This window comes from Podarcis liolepis, assembly GCF_965112155.1.
Source record: "Podarcis liolepis genome assembly, chromosome: 1".
NCBI lineage: Eukaryota > Metazoa > Chordata > Lepidosauria > Squamata > Lacertidae > Podarcis > Podarcis liolepis.
The window spans coordinates 60,348,788-60,367,798 of record NC_139554.1 but is presented as its reverse complement, the minus strand read 5'-3'; the positions used below and the strand labels follow the sequence as shown (position 1 = coordinate 60,367,798).

At 40.6% G+C, this 19,011-nt stretch overlaps 1 protein-coding gene across 4 annotated transcripts in view; it reads right to left on the bottom strand.

Annotated features, from left to right (window-relative positions):
• The window catches only part of NELL1 (neural EGFL like 1), a 373,450-nt gene that overhangs the window by 344,592 nt on the left and 9,847 nt on the right, over positions 1–19,011 (bottom strand). For all 4 annotated transcript variants that reach the window (XM_083463723.1, XM_083463722.1, XM_083463725.1 and 1 more), the window contains exon 2: positions 15,615–15,743. In XM_083463723.1, the coding sequence (XP_083319849.1) occupies positions 15,615–15,743 (129 nt within the window). The remainder of the gene's footprint in view (positions 1–15,614; positions 15,744–19,011) is intronic.

Here is a 19,011-nt window from a genome sequence, read left to right as displayed (position 1 = left end):
GGGCTCTAATAGCACTATATATATACACTAAGTATTACATTATCGCCACTGCTGCCACTATCCAGACATAACATGAGCACTGTGAAATCAGTGGTGCTGTTTGGAAGCAACCTCTAACAGGGCCACTTTTTCACAAGTTTAAACACCAACCTGAAATAGAAGAAAAAGGAAAGCGATGGCCCTGAATACTGCCTAGGTTTGTACAGTTAATTATGCCTGTAGAGATTATTTCCCCTTCATGGTTCTGCAAAGAACAGACCAAAGCTGCAATTAATTCCTTATTTCTGGTCCTGCAATCCTAACCAATTCTGCTTTCCTACTAGGGAAAAGACTATGAAGTGCTGCCACCTCCTGTTACAGATAAGGCAACATAAATATTGCATAACATTAAACTTAAGACCTAGAACCCAGGGCACCGCCATGGTATTTTACCTATTCATTAAACTGCCATATTTTTCTGTCTATAAGATGCCCCCATGTATAAGACACCCCCTATTTTTGGGGACTCAGATTTAAGAAAATGGCCCAAAGTATAAGATGCCCCCTAATTTTTGACATTATTTTAATGGAAAAAACCCTAGTCTTACATACAGAAAAATACGGTAACTGCTCAAAAGTCACTACACAGCTGTTTGCCATCTGTGAATTCATCCTAAAAGTCTCTAGAAATGCTAGAAACTGTCCAAAAAAACAGACACAATGATGCCTAATGTAAAAATATCTGCTCTATTAAAGAAAACTGAAATCCTAACCCACTTACCTGGGAGCAAGCCCCACTGAATTTAGTAGGATTTACTTCTGAATAGATGTGGCTAGGATTCTGCTGTAAGCTGGGTGAAAAACGCCTCCTTGCTTATACTATAGCATACTCATCTAACAGCATCTCACAACTCATTTCTTCAACCACCTAAGGCTTAGCACAAAGACATCTCTCTCAAATAACTTCCTTAACAGGGTTGCAGAATACTGTAATGGAATCCTGATTATTTAAGCAGTGTTCTAAATGATATTGTGTAATGTAGTCTGTCCTTCGAATAATAATTTACTTTATAGTGTGTTTGATGGGGGAAGTCTTCCATCCTGGTCAGATGACTGCAGGTTTAACTGTCACTGGGGGACTTTAGACAGGTGATTAGGGTTTGGAAAGAGAACCCTCAGTATGCAAAAGAATGGCATACTATATGCATGTTCTGGTTGGAAGTTGCAGGTTTAGGAGGTGGGCAGGTGTTGGGGGCTGTGCCCCTAAAGGATCAGGTGTACAGCCTGGGGGTCATTTTGAACTCTCAACAGTCTATGGAGATGCAGGTCAACGCTGCATCCAAGGCAGCTGTCTGACCTGAGAGGAAGGCAGAAAGTGGTGTGGTGGTTGAAGACTTACTGGGGAAGCTGAACCACTTAGCCTAGGCTGAAGAGACTTGTCCACAGTGCTGAGAGAAAAGAATCAGGTAGGTAGCTGTGTTGGTCTGACACAGTCGAAATAAATATATTTATAAATTTATAAATAAATTGTCCAGTAGCACCTTAGAGACCAACTAAGTTTGTTCTGGGTATAAGCTTTCGTGTGCATGCTGGTATCTGAAGAAGTGTGCATGCACACGAAAGCTTATACCCAGAACAAACTTAGTTGGTCTCTAAGGTGCTACTGGACAATTTTTTTATTTATTTCGAGGGTAAAGAAGTGAGGCAATTGGGAATGCTAGGTCTGTTAGGAGAGTCTGTGAACGATTCCAGGAGAGCATGGCAAAAAAACAGACTTGCACTTCAATTACATCAGTAGGGAATGAAACAGAGACTTCAACAAAGGCCCTCAGTTTTGGTATGGTTTAACTGGGATGAAGTCAATTACAAGGGCAATCTGGCAAAAGAGTTTAAACAGGGGCAACTATTGCTCGGAGCTTTCCTGGTTTAGAAAAAAAGCAGCTGGTATTTAAAGTGGCATCAATAAGTTAAAGAGTTAACTGTACCCATTTAAAAAATACATTCCTATATTAAAATCACCACATTCTTTATTACAAGAATATGCAGTGCACAAACTTATGTGGTTAATTAATATCTTTGTTAAATATAGTAACTACCAGGGGCTGCACTTCTGCTTGCCCCAATCACAAACACCCCACCATTCCTCCCAAATTAACCCCTTGCCCCCTCTAGAACTACTGAGCTCACTTTTCACCTTCCCACCCCCGTTCCTGAAGCCCTTTTTGTATTCTTCTCACCACACATTACAACTACTCACTATCCTTTTCAACTTCCACCCAATTATGAAACCACCCCTCCTTCTATTTTGCAGGCCCTTTCATGCCCCTTTCATCCTCACCCTGGCCTTCCCTAGTTCAACTAGGATAAGCACCTGTATCCTACAGGTACTCTAGTCAGAGCAATGATTGTCTACAATTGTACTTTTACAGAACAAATATGTCTGCAACAAATTCCCAACACCAACTTCATCCAAGGAAATTCAACTTCAAATAAAGAGATTTAGCATGGCAAAGCACCCTTAAACCTATCCACACCCACCATTTTTATACTGCTGCTAGTTCCTCCTCCTACCCATCCTAGCAACTCTTCTCATTCAGTACAGGATTCTGTGTCACTGGACATAAATTGCATTGAAGTTTGGGGAAAATTAGGCAGATACGTGCATTCATGTCTAATGGGCATGTAAAAGGGTGTTTTGGCAGGAAACTGAAATGGTTGTTCAATCCATTTTTGGCCTTTTTGTTACCTCAGCTTGTGCTACTGAACGGAAGATGGAAGGAAGTAGGATTTCCAACTCATAAGAAATTAATTATGCAGATGCTATCTGCAGCAAAACAATGGAAAGTCTCAACAGATTCTACAGTGAAACAATGGCTTTTACTTTTTTAAAAAATGCTGCCATTATATATAATCTTATTAAGCATGATAAAACTGAACAGAACTATTAAGAAAAATCAATTCTAAACATCTTGAGTGCCTTTCTTTTCGCATGCAGATAATGCTGATATAGATAAAGTGGAAATGTATAGGAATTTTTACATTGATTAAGTTATGGATCACAGTGCTTTAACACATGCAGTGATGGGGCAATGACAACAGAGGTTTCTCTTCTTTTTTGTTAATTTAGCTATTTCATTGAAATTGATGGTTTCCTGCTGGGTCAAGCATTACACTTGTAATATTTTTACATTTTGACATTTTGATGTTTTACATTTTGAAATTTTGATTGCAAGAAAGGCTTGCAATAGTGCTGTGCTGTTTTTATTATCTGTAGATTTTTAAAAATTCTATTAGGGTTTAATTACTTTAATGATTACTTTTTATTTATTTTTTAGATTTGTGTATTTTAACTGTTGTTTTAGTTTCTGTCAGCATCCTTGCATCCTGTTTAAATATAATAGTAATAATAATGATAATGATAAAATGATACAATGATAAAATTTGATACATACTGAAAAAAATCACTTTATTCTCTTTTAAATTTGCATTTAAGAGACACACACATAGAGATATCCTTGTATCTTGAATATTGTTTGTTTGTTTGTTTGTTTGTTTGTTTATGTATTTCATAGGAGGCATGGGTCACAAACTAACCCATCATCACAGACTTTTATTGCGCTAGCCATAGGCCATGGCATCATTCAGAAAAATAACAAAAAGAAAAACAGCAATAACCATAAACATCATCAGGCACCACACATACAATATAAACCACAGTCACAACTACTAAGATTGTTTGTTGCATAAAACAGAATAGCAGAAGATTCTCTAGTAAAATGTGCCAAATTAAATATCTGAATCCCCTTTGCAGTTGACCACTATTTTACCTAGTTCTTTCCTCCTGATCTTCTTAGCTGCCAATGCATAGAGTGCTACTTTATAAGTTACAAAGTCATCAGTATTGCTCAGCAGCCATTTCACCCTTTCCACCCTATTCAAGTGAGTTCCATTCGGAAACAGGGGTTTTATGAATCAGTCTCTTAGGTCTATATATAACGGGCACTGCGGACTTCCGGAGGCGGCGCGAAACTGTAATGGCGGTCCTCTTCGTTCTCTGAAGAGGGGCTCCGCGGAAAAGGGTCGTTCGCTGCGGCATAGCGACGACCCATTAAGATAAACCACGGGTAGAGTGAGCCCGTGGCCGTGGGACTCGGCGGGCACCAGAAGCTGCCCTGAAAACACAGAAGGGACCCCGTAAGGAGACCCGGAGTGAAGGAGGGGTAGCGGTGCTGTGAGTTCATCGCTCTTTCCGCGGAAGTGAAGCCGCGCGGCTGTTGCAGATGAGCGCTGACCTTTCTTCCTAAAACCAACACTAAACTGCAAGCAACATACCCGTGAGTAAAGGGATTTAAATTTGGTAAAGAATTTGTTGGATTTGGCTGAAATCGGGAGATGAGAAAAGGGAAGTCCGTCTCCCGACATTGCTGACAAGATCAAAGCAAAGTCTTAAGAAGCGGAAGCGCTTGAAACGGGACTTTGGGAAGTTTTAACTTTCTTGCGCTACTAGATCTATTCTTTATTTTACGGAAGGAAGGAATGGATATTGACTAAATTAAGTTGTAAATGTGGACTTTCCTCCTATTTCCTGCCTCTTTTGGTTTGTACTTCTAAAGAGTCAGACGTCGGACTGCCGGGGAGAGAGGTTGCGATAACTGCGGAAACAGTTGCAAAAACTTTTTTGGAGTGCAACTGATACATTTGAGCAGAAAAGACTGTATGAGACTTTGTTGCAAGCACCGTTGATGGAACTTTGCTGAACTTTAAGAGGTGCTTTGGGGAATTTTTTGGCCGGTGAAGGGACTGTTGGATTATTGGATTTACTGAGCAGAAACAACTTGGAACTTTAATGGCGGAATACTTCCTTCTTTGTCTTTGAAACTTGGTGGCACTCCCCCTACAGGGCTTTCGGATTATAAAATCCTGGGAACTGATCTTTGTTTTGGCTTTCATTCTACTGATTGTTTATAACTGGTTCTGTCTTTCCCATGGAACAATAGACAATTTGACCTTGAACACTGACAGATGTGTAATGAGTGGTGCAGGGAGAACAAGAGCATCTAAAGCTAAGGAAACTAAAGAGGCCAAGGAAAAAGAAAAAGAAAAGGAAAGAAAACCAGTACAATTTGTACAAACAACACTGACCCAAGGACGTCGATCGTCGGTTCCAGCTGTACTGGTGACACAGAGGGAGCAAGCTGAAATAACAGAGAAGCCCACTGAGGAAGATATGGCAGCAGGTGGGTCAGACACACTATTAAAACAAATATTGGAGCAGTTATCAAGCTTAAACCAGAAGGTGGATGACCAGTCTCTGAAAATAGACAAAGCGACTTCTTCGATACAAAAATTGACTGATCAAGTTTCCCAGCATACGCAAGCAATAGAGAACTTGCAAGGAGCAACAGCGGAAAACCGTGAACTAGCTGGAGAAGCAATTCAAAAAGTGGGAGCCTTACAAAAAGAAGTTGAAGAAATAAAAGGAGAAGTCAAGCCTCTGCACAAACAGGTGGGTGAACAACAAACCTACCTGTCAATGGTGGAATTGAAAAATCGTGAGAACAACATCAAATTGAGAGGCATTCCAGAACTTGAGCAAGGAGACCTGATTGGATATCTGACACAAGAATTTTCAAAGTTCTGGGGCATAACAGAAGATACAGACTTTAAAATTGTCTCGGCATACAGATTGGGAAGACTGGTAAGGAAAGACAGATCCAGGGACTGTTTGATAATTCTAAGATCAAGGGAAGAGAGAGACAAGATCCTAGGCCTCCATTTCAAAAAAGCAATTCAAATACAAGACAAAAGGGTGGAAATTTATAGAGATATCCCAAGACAGCTGTTGGACCTTAGAGCCACCTATACAGAACTAGCAAAATTACTGAGACACAACGCAATTCCCTACAGGTGGGAGTTCCCACAAGGATTATCCTTTACATACAAAGAAAGGAAGGTTAAAATTAGAACACCTGAAGACAACCAAAAGTTCCTTCACGATCACGGTGAAGATCTCCAAAAAGGAGCAGATTGGCTTCCACCTTTACCAACACCAATTCTGCCTGGAAGCGGGCCAACGCCTGCCCCCTCGGGATCGGAGCAAAAGGAAGACACCTCATCTTAAGAACATCTCAACTAGAACAGGATGTCCCTGCAGCTACTTAGTTGGAATATAAATGGCGGGAATTCTCCGGAAAAAAGAAGGAGGATATTTCATATCCTAAAAAAAGAACAATTGGACTTAATATGTCTTCAAGAAACACATGTGACCAGGCTCCACAGGAAAGTATTAATCAATAAAAGATTAGGCCAAGAATTTATCTCATCAGACAAAGTTAAAAAGAGAGGCGTTGTAATATATGCAAAGGAGAATCTGACACCAAAATTCTTATTCAAAGATGACCATGGAAGAATTCTCGCAATTGAAATTCAAACACAAGGGGAGAAGATTCTGATACTAGGAATTTATGCACCAAATGATGGAAAATCAGAATTTTATAAGAAGCTGCATGAGACACTGCTCGACTACCTGGACTATTCTAATATTATCGTGATGGGAGACATGAATGGGGTGGTCTCAACAAATATGGATAAATCCCAAAATCAAAATTTAACAACAGACGGCAGACTCCCCAAAACGTTTTTTGAAATGACAGACAATATGGACTTGATTGACATCTGGAGGACAAGGAACCCCTTGGGTAAAGAAGGAACCTTCTTTTCTGAGGCCCATTTGTCATGGACACGAATCGACCAAATTTGGATATCTAGAGGGCTGGCACCTAAAACAAGAAAGGTGGAAATCTGCCCAAAAACCTGCTCCGACCATAATGCCTTAAAAATGGAATTGAGACTTATCCCAACCGGATCCTTTAGATGGAGGATGAATGACACCTTGCTAAGAGATCAAGAGATCGTTAAGAAGGCCCAAAAAACTTTAAAGGACTATTTTGAAATAAATTTGAACACTACGGTCGAGAAGAGAACAGTCTGGGACGCAAGTAAAGCTGTAATGAGAGGGTTTCTGATACAACAGAACACAATAAAAAGAAAATTTTGGAATGGAAAAAAGGAAAAAATCTTAGAGAAAATAAGTGAAGGAGAGAAAAAGCTGAGGACCAAACCAAAATCAAAAGAGGTATTAAGAGAAATCAAATTCCACCAAGCACAATATTCGAAATTGATTAATCAAGAAATTGAATGGAAAATTAAACAAATGAAGCAGAGATCGTTTGAATCAGCAAATAAATGTGGAAAATTGTTAGCTTGGCAGTTGAAAAAAAGACAAAAGTTAAATACAGTTACAAATTTAGAGATTCAAGGAAAAATAGTGCAGAAACCAGAAGAAATAAGGAAGTGCTTCCACAGATACTTTAAAGATCTTTATGCACAGGGGCCTCAGCAAGAATCGGAAATAGACCAATTTTTGAGAATAAATGGTCTAACTAAAATAAGTCAAGACCAAAGAGTAATTCTCAACAGTAAAATAACCCAACAGGAAATTGAAGGTGCCATTCGAAATATGCAACTCGGCAAATCCCCAGGCCCGGACGGGCTCACCTCCAAATATTATAAGACTTTGAAGGACTTTTTGATACAACCATTATTGGAGGTTTGCAACCAGATTATGGAGGGGAAGAGGGCACCGGAAACGTGGAAAGAAGCATTCATCACATTGATTCCAAAGTCGGAAATGGAAAAGACCCAGCTTAAGAACTATCGTCCCATCTCACTCCTGAATGTGGATTACAAAATATTTGCAGACATTTTAGCAAATAGATTTAAAAAAGTATTAAATGAAGTAATTCATAAGGACCAAGCAGGTTTTCTCCCTAGCAGACATATGTCGGACAATACCAGGAACATTATTGACATATTGGAGCTTTTGAGAATTAGGAACACAAGGGCCGCATTAATTTTTATTGATGCGGAGAAAGCATTTGACAACATTTCTTGGAGGTTTATGAAGAAAAACCTGAAAGGGATGGGAGTGGGAAGGGGGTTTGAAAATGGAGTAGAAGCAATCTACTCAGAACAAAAAGCCAAACTGATAGTGAACAATGTGGTGTCGGAGGAACTCAAAATTGAAAAAGGGACACGACAGGGGTGCCCCCTGTCTCCTCTGTTATTTATTTCTGTCCTGGAGGTATTGCTGAATATGATCAGAGAGGACCGGTTGGTGCAGGGTATAGTGGTCGGAGCGAAACAATACAAACTGAAAGCTTTCGCAGATGACCTAGTCTTGACATTACAGGAGCCAGAATCTAGCACAAAAAAAGTTCTTGAACTTATCTCGGAGTTTGGTCGGGTGGCGGGATTCAAGCTTAATAAACAAAAAACCAAGGTTTTGGTTAAAAATCTGACACCTACAGAGACAGAGGGGTATCAGAAAGAAACAGAGTTAAGTGTGGTGAAAAAAGTGAAGTACCTGGGGGTATTTTTGTCCACCAAAAATTTAAATTTATTTAAAGATAATTATGAAAAATGCTGGTTGGAAATCAAAAAGGATTTGGATATATGGGCAAGATTGAAACTTACCTTGTCAGGCCGAATCGCAGCTATAAAGATGTGTGTTTTGCCAAAAATGTTATTTTTATTTCAAACCCTACAGGTCGTGGACAGAATGGAATGTTTTGGAAAGTGGCAGAAGGATATATCTAAGTTTGTCTGGCAGGGCAAAAAGCCCCGAATAAAATTTAAAATACTAACTGACTCAAAAGAAAGAGGGGGGTTTGCCCTGCCGGATTTAAGGTTGTACTATGAAGCTGCAGCCTTCTGCTGGTTGAAGGATTGGTTCTTGTTGGAAAACACTGATGTCCTAGACCTGGAAGGGTTTGACAATGTTTATGGTTGGCATGCATACTTGTGGTATGACAAGGCAAAGGTTCATAAATTGTTCAAAAACCATATTGTCAGAAAATCAATATTTGCTGTATGGATGAAGTACAAGGATTTACTAGAAAGTAAAACCCCGAGGTGGTTATCACCAGTGGAAGCCAAAGTTTCCAAAAAAAGGCCCAATATGGAGGCCTACTGGCCAAAATATTGGGAATTAATTGAAAGAGTTGGAGACAACTGGAAGCTCCAAAGCCAAGACAAATTAAAAAATAAGGTGCGAGACTGGCTACATTATGCTCAAATGCAAGAGGTTTTCAAAATGGATAAAAAAGTTGGTTTCCAGGTGGAGAAATCGAAACTAGAGACGGAGTTATTAGAACCCAAAACTAAGGTACTTTCGAGAATGTATAACTTGCTGCTTAAATGGAATACACAGGATGAGACAGTTAAATCGGCTATGATAAAATGGGCACAGGATGTAGGACATAACATTATGTCTGAGGACTGGGAAAGGTTATGGAACACCGGTATGAAATTCACGGCATGTAGTGCCTTGAAAGAGAACATTATGAAAATGGTATACCGGTGGTACATGACCCCAGTCAAGTTGGCTAAAATATACCACCTGTCTGATAATAAGTGTTGGAAATGTAAGGAGGAAGAAGGGACATTCTTTCACCTCTGGTGGACCTGCCCGAAAGTAAAGGCCTTCTGGGAAATGATATACAATGAGTTGAAAAAGGTATTTAAATATACCTTTCTTAAGAAACCAGAGGCCTTTCTGCTGGGCATGGTGGACCGGAAGGTGCCAAAGAAGGACAGAACTCTGTTTATGTATGCGACAACAGCAGCAAGGATTCTTATCGCAAAGTACTGGAAGACACCAGATTTACCCACACTGGAGGACTGGCAGACACAGTTGTTGGACTACATGGAGCTGGCAGAAATGACTGGCAGAATTCGAGATCTGACCGAAGAAACAATAGAGGAGGACTGGAAAAAATTCAAGGATTATTTGCAAAAATATTATAAGTTGTTTGAATGTTAAGATTGTGCATGATTAGGAAACGTCACGCTTCCGCAACCTATTTAAGCAAAGGATAAAATAAGCGTAGATAAAAAAGAAAAGGAAACAAATTTGAAACAATATATTATGTTTATTGTGAAGGTACCAAAAGTAAACTACAAACTTTCGAAATTGGTAACATAATAAAGTCAAAGATACAATAAGTTGTGAAACAAGGTAACAAATTGCTGATCAGGTTAGAACAATGAATGCAATGTTGGGAAGATGTGGGGAGGTCCAAAAGAAAGTAAATTTATGAAACATGATGTGTAACATATTCAATTTTTTTTTTTTTCTTTTTTTATTTTTCTTTATATATAAAAAAAAAATGTTTCTTGTATGTTGCTATGTAAACTAATTTGTGAACCTATGAAAAGGAACGCAATAAAAAATTTTATAAAAAAAAAAAATATATATAACGGGCACTGCAATAAATAGTGGCACAGGTCCTCCACACAGGGTTGCCCACATAGACAAAGTTTCTCTTCATAATGTACTTTGCCATAGCATCCATCCAACACCGCCAAGGGCATCGATTGGAATCGTAATTCTGTGAAAGCGATTGTAAGCACGGCAAGTGGGAGATCTGACAGGTAACAGGCCCAGGTATGCTCCATTTTAATAAGTGGGAACCATGGCGAACTCTTGGTAGAAGCCATCATGGTTAGATCCCTTTCTGCATCGGACCTAAAGAGACAATCTCTTAAGTGCCTCTTGTTCATCTTCATAGTCACCTGAAAATCTTGTATTTGGTATTGGGATAAGAGGCGTTGGATACCGTCCTTCCAACATTTGGTCTGTTTCTGTTCTGTGTGTGATATAGCGGGGAATCTCTCCTCCAAAAGAAATTGAAGTCTTTTCACATAATTTAAGCACAGGTAATCAATTCTAGCCTGTATTGCTGTCATGTCAGCTTCAATGCGGAAAAGAGCAGCTGGAGTCCCGTTGGGGAGCAAGAGCATTTTCCTGATGAATTTGTTCTGCACTATTTCTTAGGCTTTGTTGGCATTTGGGTCCTGCCCCATATTGCTACTCCATGAAGCATCTGGGAGACCACTTTAACAGCAAAGATTTTTAACGCAGGTTCCAATAGCTGACCACCCACTGTAAAATAGAATTTCATTAATGCCCCACAAGCTTTCTGCGCTTTGAGTTTCGTAGCCTCGATGTGCCCCTTCCATGATAGTGTCTCAGTGAAAAGGATTCCCAGATATCTGAAGGAGTGTATTTGCTCCAAGTTCTGCTGATCCATTTTCCATTTGAATCTGGGACCACGCTTCCCAAAGACCATAATTTTGGTCTTGAAGTAATTCACAACAAGCTCTTCCCGCTTGCAATACCTGCTGAAAGCTGTAAGCAGATTGTTAAAACCTAATCGGGAGAGTGATAGGAGCACCATATCATCGGCGTACAGCAGGCAATATATCTTCCTATTACTAATTGATGGGGCGGGGGATTGCACCTGTGTTAGCTGTGGCACCATATCATTTATATAAAAGTTAAAAAGTGTGGGAGCCAATATGCAGCTTTGTTTCATGCCTCGATGTCATGAATGCTTCTGAGAGACCTCCCTTTAAGCCCACTCTGACTTGTGTTTCTGTACCACTATACAGTTCACGAATTAATAATAATAGTTGTGGGTCTATATTAGCATTTGAGAATTTCTCCCACAGTCTGTTAATGATTGATTGAGTCGAAAGCAGCAGATAGGTCAATGAAAGCAGCGAACAGATTACATCACAAACTAACCCAGAGTGGGTTCATATAACCATTCGTTGCTCCCTTACAATGCTGCAACTTTTCTAGTTCACTTTACAGATTTGCATGGAACTTCACATTGTGAATAGGCTAACTACACAGCCTGATCACGAAGCACAACACTATTAAAATGTTTATTCTCTAGCTTTGCTAGGAATGAGATCAGGACACCAGTTCAGTGTCCCTACACTTCAGTATGAACAGTTAATTGAGACCGTGAGAAATGCCAAAGATCAAGAAGATTGGTAAGAAATGTCTCTGATTCCAGAGAAATAGCAGCAGGTTGCTGTTGGGTTGCTATTTATGAAGGAAAGGTACTTGCCACGTGCTCAAATATATTATTCTAGTTTACATAAGCCTTCTGATGTGCGTTTTGGAGCATAGCTCCATGAACAAAGTGGACCATAATGAAGAGAAAATTACCATGTGGCTCCACTATTGATTTGTAAATATTTGTTAGGTTTTTATAGTGTGCAAATAATATCACAGTGGTTGGATTGTACACAATTTGTGTCCCTCCACTGACAGAAGGCTCTTTGAGCCAGTGGAGCCCTCCATCACTATATCAATCAGTGATGCCACTACCCGCTCTAACCCCCATCCTAATAAGAACTGCTTTGGAGGCTTAAGGACCCTTCAAAATAGTGGTACAGGGTGGAAGGGCTACAGAAAGGAGGGGGAAACAAAGGACCTTCCGTAAGCAGGAACACACAATCTGGATACAACCAGAAGCAGCCAATGAGGAGAAGGGCTGCCATTTGCCAGGATAGTGCAGGGAAGGAGCATGATGGTGGTGAGGTTGAGCACTGTGATCAAACTGACCTCACCCTGACTTCTTCCCCATTTAAGACTAACACTCCATATGATGTAGGATAATGGCAATGTGGAGTATAGCTTCACCTAGGCTAGGCGTTTTCTCATATGTACACGATCAATGCTAGGATAACAGTACTGGTCCATGTTACAGAATACCAGGATGATTTATGTGAAGTACTTGGAACATTAAAATGTATATATAAATTTTCATACCACACTGTCTCATACCCAAACACTACTTAACAACAAAAAGATACTTTCAGCCCCCACCTTCTCTAGAAGCCAGTTCTGTCCCCATATCCTGCTTTGGATTACAGACATCTTGAAAATAGCTGCAGATTACACCAGTCAGTTCCTCTCTCCCTCTCCCCAAGCCCAATATACTCTGGAATTACTTTAAGATGTTTCAGAATACAGTGGTACCTCGGGTTACATATGCTTCAGGTTACAGACTCCGCTAACCCAGAAATAGTACCTCAGGTTAAGAACTTTGCTTCAGGATGAGAACAGAAATCGCGCAGCAGTGGCGCGGCGGCAGCAGGAGGCCCCATTAGCTAAAGTGGTGCTTCAGGTTAAAAACAGTTTCAGGTTAAGAACAGACCTCCAGAACGAATTAAGTTCTTAACCCAAGGTACCACTGTACTTTACATATGTCCATATAAACAAATGTACATTTTATATGTAAACAGACATTCATATAGATATGTTTTCTAGGACAAACATTTGGGCGGCTTTAGACATATTACTGATTGGGTGGGGAAAGTTAAGACAAAAATATTGTTTGCTTTTTACCATACCACTGTCTTACACAAAACGCACACACATCCTGCCAGATATAGTTATGCCATGACAACTTCCAATGCGTGAGCCACTCCATCACAGGCACAAAAACACTAGCAACAAAGAGCTATACAGCACACAGAAGTTCAGTTCACCTTATACCACACACTGCTTATGAGTATACCTTTTGATCACAGCACATAAAGAGATGGAAAGATACAGCATTAAGACACAGGACCCAAAAAGCTGGAAGAGACACACACATAGCCCTACTTGGGAGAAGTTCAACTGAGGGAGGAATTAAGTTTCTCTTACCAAGCAGGTAAAAGGAAAGACCAGGCAGGCAACAAGAGAAGCCACAAAACCACACACTTAATAGTAGCAACCAGGAAAAGTCTTGCCAGAGGGACCTCCCTCAACCTCAAATCCACAATGCAGACACCACAGAGCAATTTTTTAACTCCCAATCACACCAGCAGACTGAAAACAAGAAACGCTGTGGGCATTCCCCACCTCATTACCCAGTCATGTGCATAAGGAGCACAATGGCTTGAAGAGTAGCCCTAGCCTGAAGGACCAGCACAGGTTTTATATTTAGGGGGTTTCAGGTTTGAATCCAGGGCTTAACACCACACTGCAAGGAGTGGGGAGCAACTCCCACACTCAATAGTATAGCTCGTATATGGGCCAAATTACCTTTTTAACTGTTCCTTCCTGTCTCACAAACAACTCATGTAACCAATCCTACTACCACCACACACTATATTCTTGTTGTATGTTTCTGACTAGAGTCCCAATGTAAGGTACCTGTTAATGTTTGAAGCAAAGAAGTGTCAGCAATAAGCCCAAGTTTCTGTGAGAGTTGTGAGGCCAAGTTGTTTGTTTATTTATTTATCAACCATATTTATAGACCGCACTTCACCTAAAGTTCCCAGGGTAGTAATACACAGAATTAAAACCAAAGTTATACAAGCCAACATAAATTCCAGGCAAACAAAAGAGCAGCAGCAATAAAAATCCAATCTAATATACCTCACCCTTTCCCAAAAGCCCAAGCAAAGCAGTTTGTCCTGAATGGGTGACAAATGACAGCAATGTCCTAAGTGAGATGCACTTCAGGTTATTCCAAAGGAATGGGGCTGTTACCAAGAAAGCCCACCCACAGGTCCCCACCACACAAATTTCTTTGGTGTGGGGACTACTAACAGAACTTCCCCCTCATTATCTTAACCCAGAGTTCTTTAATGGACACTTAGGCACTCTGCACATTCTCCCTGTTTCTCTTCACCAGGGTTCCCCCATATATGCCCTGTGCTTGCATGACCTAAGACTAGAGAGATATAGTCCCACACTACACACCCTATCATCTCAGTTGTGCTCCTCTTTTCTAGGGTTTTTATCCTGGTGCTGATGTGTTGCATACCTGTCAAGTGTCCCTAATTCCCTGAGACATTCACAGAATTACAGAAGCAATCCTGGCTTCTGATTTCATCTGGGAATGTCCCATTTTCCCCCTCCAGCACCCCCACCAAGCACAGGAGGAGGATTAGCCAGTGTTTGCAGGCAGCGCTTGCACTTAGCAGGGGAACCCTTCATGAAACAGAACCCTTGTGTGCAGGGGAGCATGGCTCTTGTCGGCCCCTCTCTGCCACTGCCAAAGCCACCAACGCTGTCATGGCTGCATGAGGTGCAGCATGGGCAGAGGAAGCAAGCAAAGAAGGAAGAAAGTGAGCAGCTGCCAGGCAGGGGCTGTGGCAGGGCAGGCAGCCAGTTGACTCTCGCATCTTTTGGTGTTGTGCTCTTGCACGAGCCAGCTGACCCGTGTCTCAATTTTCTGCTGAAAAACATTGGCAGGTATGGGGTTGTAATTGGGTACTGACTGGAATCATATACTATATTTCATTGTGGAGACATCAGAAGGAAAGGAGGACAATATTTTATTTTCCTCTTCACATCAGCTCCATTGTCAATATAATGATCCACTATTTGTGTATTTATATATTATTATCGTGGTGTCTACTCTTTATCTGTCCTGGCCACATCCCCACCTTGTTTGGGTTGCTATACCAGGAGAGTTATATAGCAGAAATGTAGGGGGCGCATCTGTGCAGCTGCACTAGTAACGCTCATGTGGCAACAGTACAGCCCCCTCAAACATAAATGTGTTCCAGCAACAAAGCAAAAACTTTTCAAATAAAATTAGTATTAAAGCTATCTAGCATCATTACTAGTGGTTTTGATATACTTTACTTTTAGGATACCAAGACAGAGATTGGTGAGGGAAGGAACATGCTTCATATGCAAGAAATATGTCAGTCTTCCAAATTATTAGTTACTTGCACTTTCATTCCTGTTAAATACATAAAGATATTAGCCTTACCTTGAAATAAAAATGCTTTACTGGCATTATGTAGTCCAGACACCTGTGTAACTCCAATAGTCATGTTGACTAGATCCAGTTCTGTGATGATATCAATTTGTAAGTTGGGGTCCATTCCAAGGCCTACAACTGGTTGAAAAGAAGTCAGGTTTTAATTTTTAGTTCAAGTAAAATAACTACATACGCTGTGCAACCATGAACAGTGCTATAGCCACATTCCATTTTTAAATAGCCTAGTCCTACAAGCAACAAAAATGATCCACTGCATTAACTGAAACTGAACTCCCATCTTTCCAGATCTTTTTTACCGTATGGGACGGGCCACAATAAAGCACCATCATTAATGCAACAGCATGACATGATAAACGAGCCCTGCAATTAAACAAACCTTAAGAACTAGAAAGATGAATAACATGAAGACAGACAGAGATCGGATGGAGAATTTTGTAATGTATTGGGCAAGTAATGGCTGTGTTTAATGAGATATGCTATTATGAAGGACTGAGTCTTATACACACACTTACAACCCACTAAAACACTTTAGTAGCCCATATATTGCTACCTGCGTTAATTCCTTTCATTGGATTATCCAAGTATTTTGAATGCAACTTGGACAAATAACATTGTATATTGCCTTTTCTAGTTCGGGTTTTCACCAAAGGCAAATATGTACTACTGCATTTGGAACATTATCTTAGTGCTCAAGTACAGGATGCAAAAATTCACTGTGGTTTTTCCTGAAAACATCCAAACTGCAGGCTGGTTTCCAAACAAGTCATATTTTAGAGTACACTCATTGGCAGCAATTTACGTTATTATTAAGAAATTCATTGATTTCATACTCTAATTATGACTAACCCAGTACAGTGGTACCTCAGGTTGCAAACACCTCAGGTTACAAATACTTCAGGTTACAAATTCCGCTATCCCAGAAGTAGTACCTCGGGTTAAGAACTTTACCTCAGGATGAGAACAGAAATGGTGCGGCAGCAGCTGGAGGCCCCATTAGCTAAAGTGGTACCTCAGGTTAAGAACAGTTTCAGGTTAAGAACGGGCCTCCAGAACGAATAAAGTTCGTAACCAGAGGTACCACTGTATTTATATCTCCCTCACTTGGGAAATTCAGATTCCTGATACAGCTTCAACTTGTGCATTTTGCAGGTTAAAAAATGCAATGGTTGCCATTCCAGTATGATACTGTTATACAGATCACCCTGCTAGGCAAAGGAGCTAGACCTGCTAGACCTCTCAAAGGAGCCGTGTAAGGTAATAACTGCTTAAAGTAATACGCACCAAGGTGTGTGTGCACAATCCTTCCATAGTGAATGTGCAGTAACAGACTACCAGCAGTGTCAAGTTTTGCTCGAAGATGCGGTTGCATGATGTCAGAGGACTGCAACTTATGTGCTATAACCAGGACTTAATACATTGCCTTATTCAAGCAGGCAATCAGCAGTGCATTAACAAAGCTGACGCCACTCATTACATGTATAGCTGCCACTCACAAACCACCAGAGGCTCAAACTTCTGAAGACATTTTCTTCAGCTACCTAACCCTTAGTCCTGGTTCTTCTATTGCAACTTTCTGACACTGCAATTGTCTCCTTGTGCTCCACATAAGCAAACTACAGAGTTATGATTCCTACCAACAACAAAACAGCAGTTTATAAAGGGGTGAGGTAGCTGTGAAACTGAACTCTACATATTCCCACAGAAAAGTGAAAGGCAACTTAGTAAAACATCCAGAGACAAGAAAGATTGGCTGAAAATATACCAGGAGAAGGAATTAGTAGTACATGTCATGTACAATTCCATAATTTTAAAGGTAAAGGACCCCTGACAGTTAAGTCCAGTCGCAGACGACTCTGAGGTTGCGGCACTCATCTCACTTTACAGGCCAAGGGAGCCGGCGTTTGTCCACAGTCAGTTTTTCTGGGTCATGTGGCCAACATGACTAAGCCGCTTCTGGCGAAACCAGAGCAGCGCACGGAAATGCTGTTTCCTTCCCGCCAGAGCGGTACCTATTTATCTACTTGCACTTTTTGGCGTGCTTTCGAACTGCTAGGTTGGCAGGAGCTGGGACCGAACAACAGGAGCTCACCCCATTGCAGGGATTCGAACCACCAACCTTCTGATCGGCAAGCCCAAGAGGCTCAGTGGTTTAACCCACAGCGCCACCTGCGTCATCCTCCTCCTAATTATTATTAAATTTTTAATTACAACATTTTCCTACAAATGAGAACCAGAGAAGAGGGTGTGCTTAATCCTTTCCCTTTCTGCTGATTGATCACTCTAAAATTGCACACACACCCCAAATTGTGGGATATGCAGTCAAATCTAACAATGCATATTCTTGATAGCAAAACCATACATCTGTACTGCTGATAGGCGAACTCAGACCATAAAAACATAATTGGTAGAGAAGGCTCTGTGTGGTGATATTTTCCCTCCTGTCCTGGAAGGGAAGAAACAAAAAAGTATTTCCTGTTCTTTCTCTTTCTCTTCAACCAGCCATGGAGGGGGACATCTGACTGCTTGCTCCCATATCAAGTCCATGCCTGAAGCTGTTTTTGTTGTAAACACAAGTCTTTTACCTGCATTTATTTTTGCTGCTGCTGCTGCTAAGGGTGAATGCCTGTCTGTGAGTAAACTATATGTTTTAAACTTACTTTTCAGTCTGCAGCTGATAAATGCTGTAACAAAGGAGAAGCTCAGCCTAACAGCTAACACCTATGCTTTCAATTAAACTACATAAAATGGGATTAAAACTTTTCTCAGCCCCACACTTTTAAATGCAAGCAGTAAGCTGATCCTTCTGCCTATTAACCTACATATGTGGGTTCTGTAGGGGAACAAAATATAGTTAATTATATTCCCTCACCTACCTAATAAAACCCATCACAAATTATGTTCCCAATCATAGAGACAAAAGCCACTTGGGGGTTTTAATGGATGAACAGCAGGAAAGTAAAGAGTTAAGCACACACTATTACATTCACCAATTTTCTGTTCCCAATTAGCCTCCTGCAGCTGCTTTTAAAATTTAAAAAAGTGGGGAGGGGGGGAGAGAGACTCACAGAACTGCCAATCACACATATAGTCTGACCCACAGCTCCACCCAATTCAGTATTGTGCTGTCCTTCTATAACACCAGCAGCAGGTATTTATAAAGTACTTTAGAGTTTTCACATGTATACAGACATTTCAGCAAGTATTTCAGCACAGCAATGGTGTAAGACAGGACAGCACTGTTACAATTTTGGGCAATGGGCATTTATGGCTGAAAATCAATGTAAAGGTATCCAATCCAGGAAACTGATGAGCTAAGACTATATTTGTACCATCACAGATTCAACTATCCCATTCTGCTAGAGAAAACCAGCACAATGACTCTCCC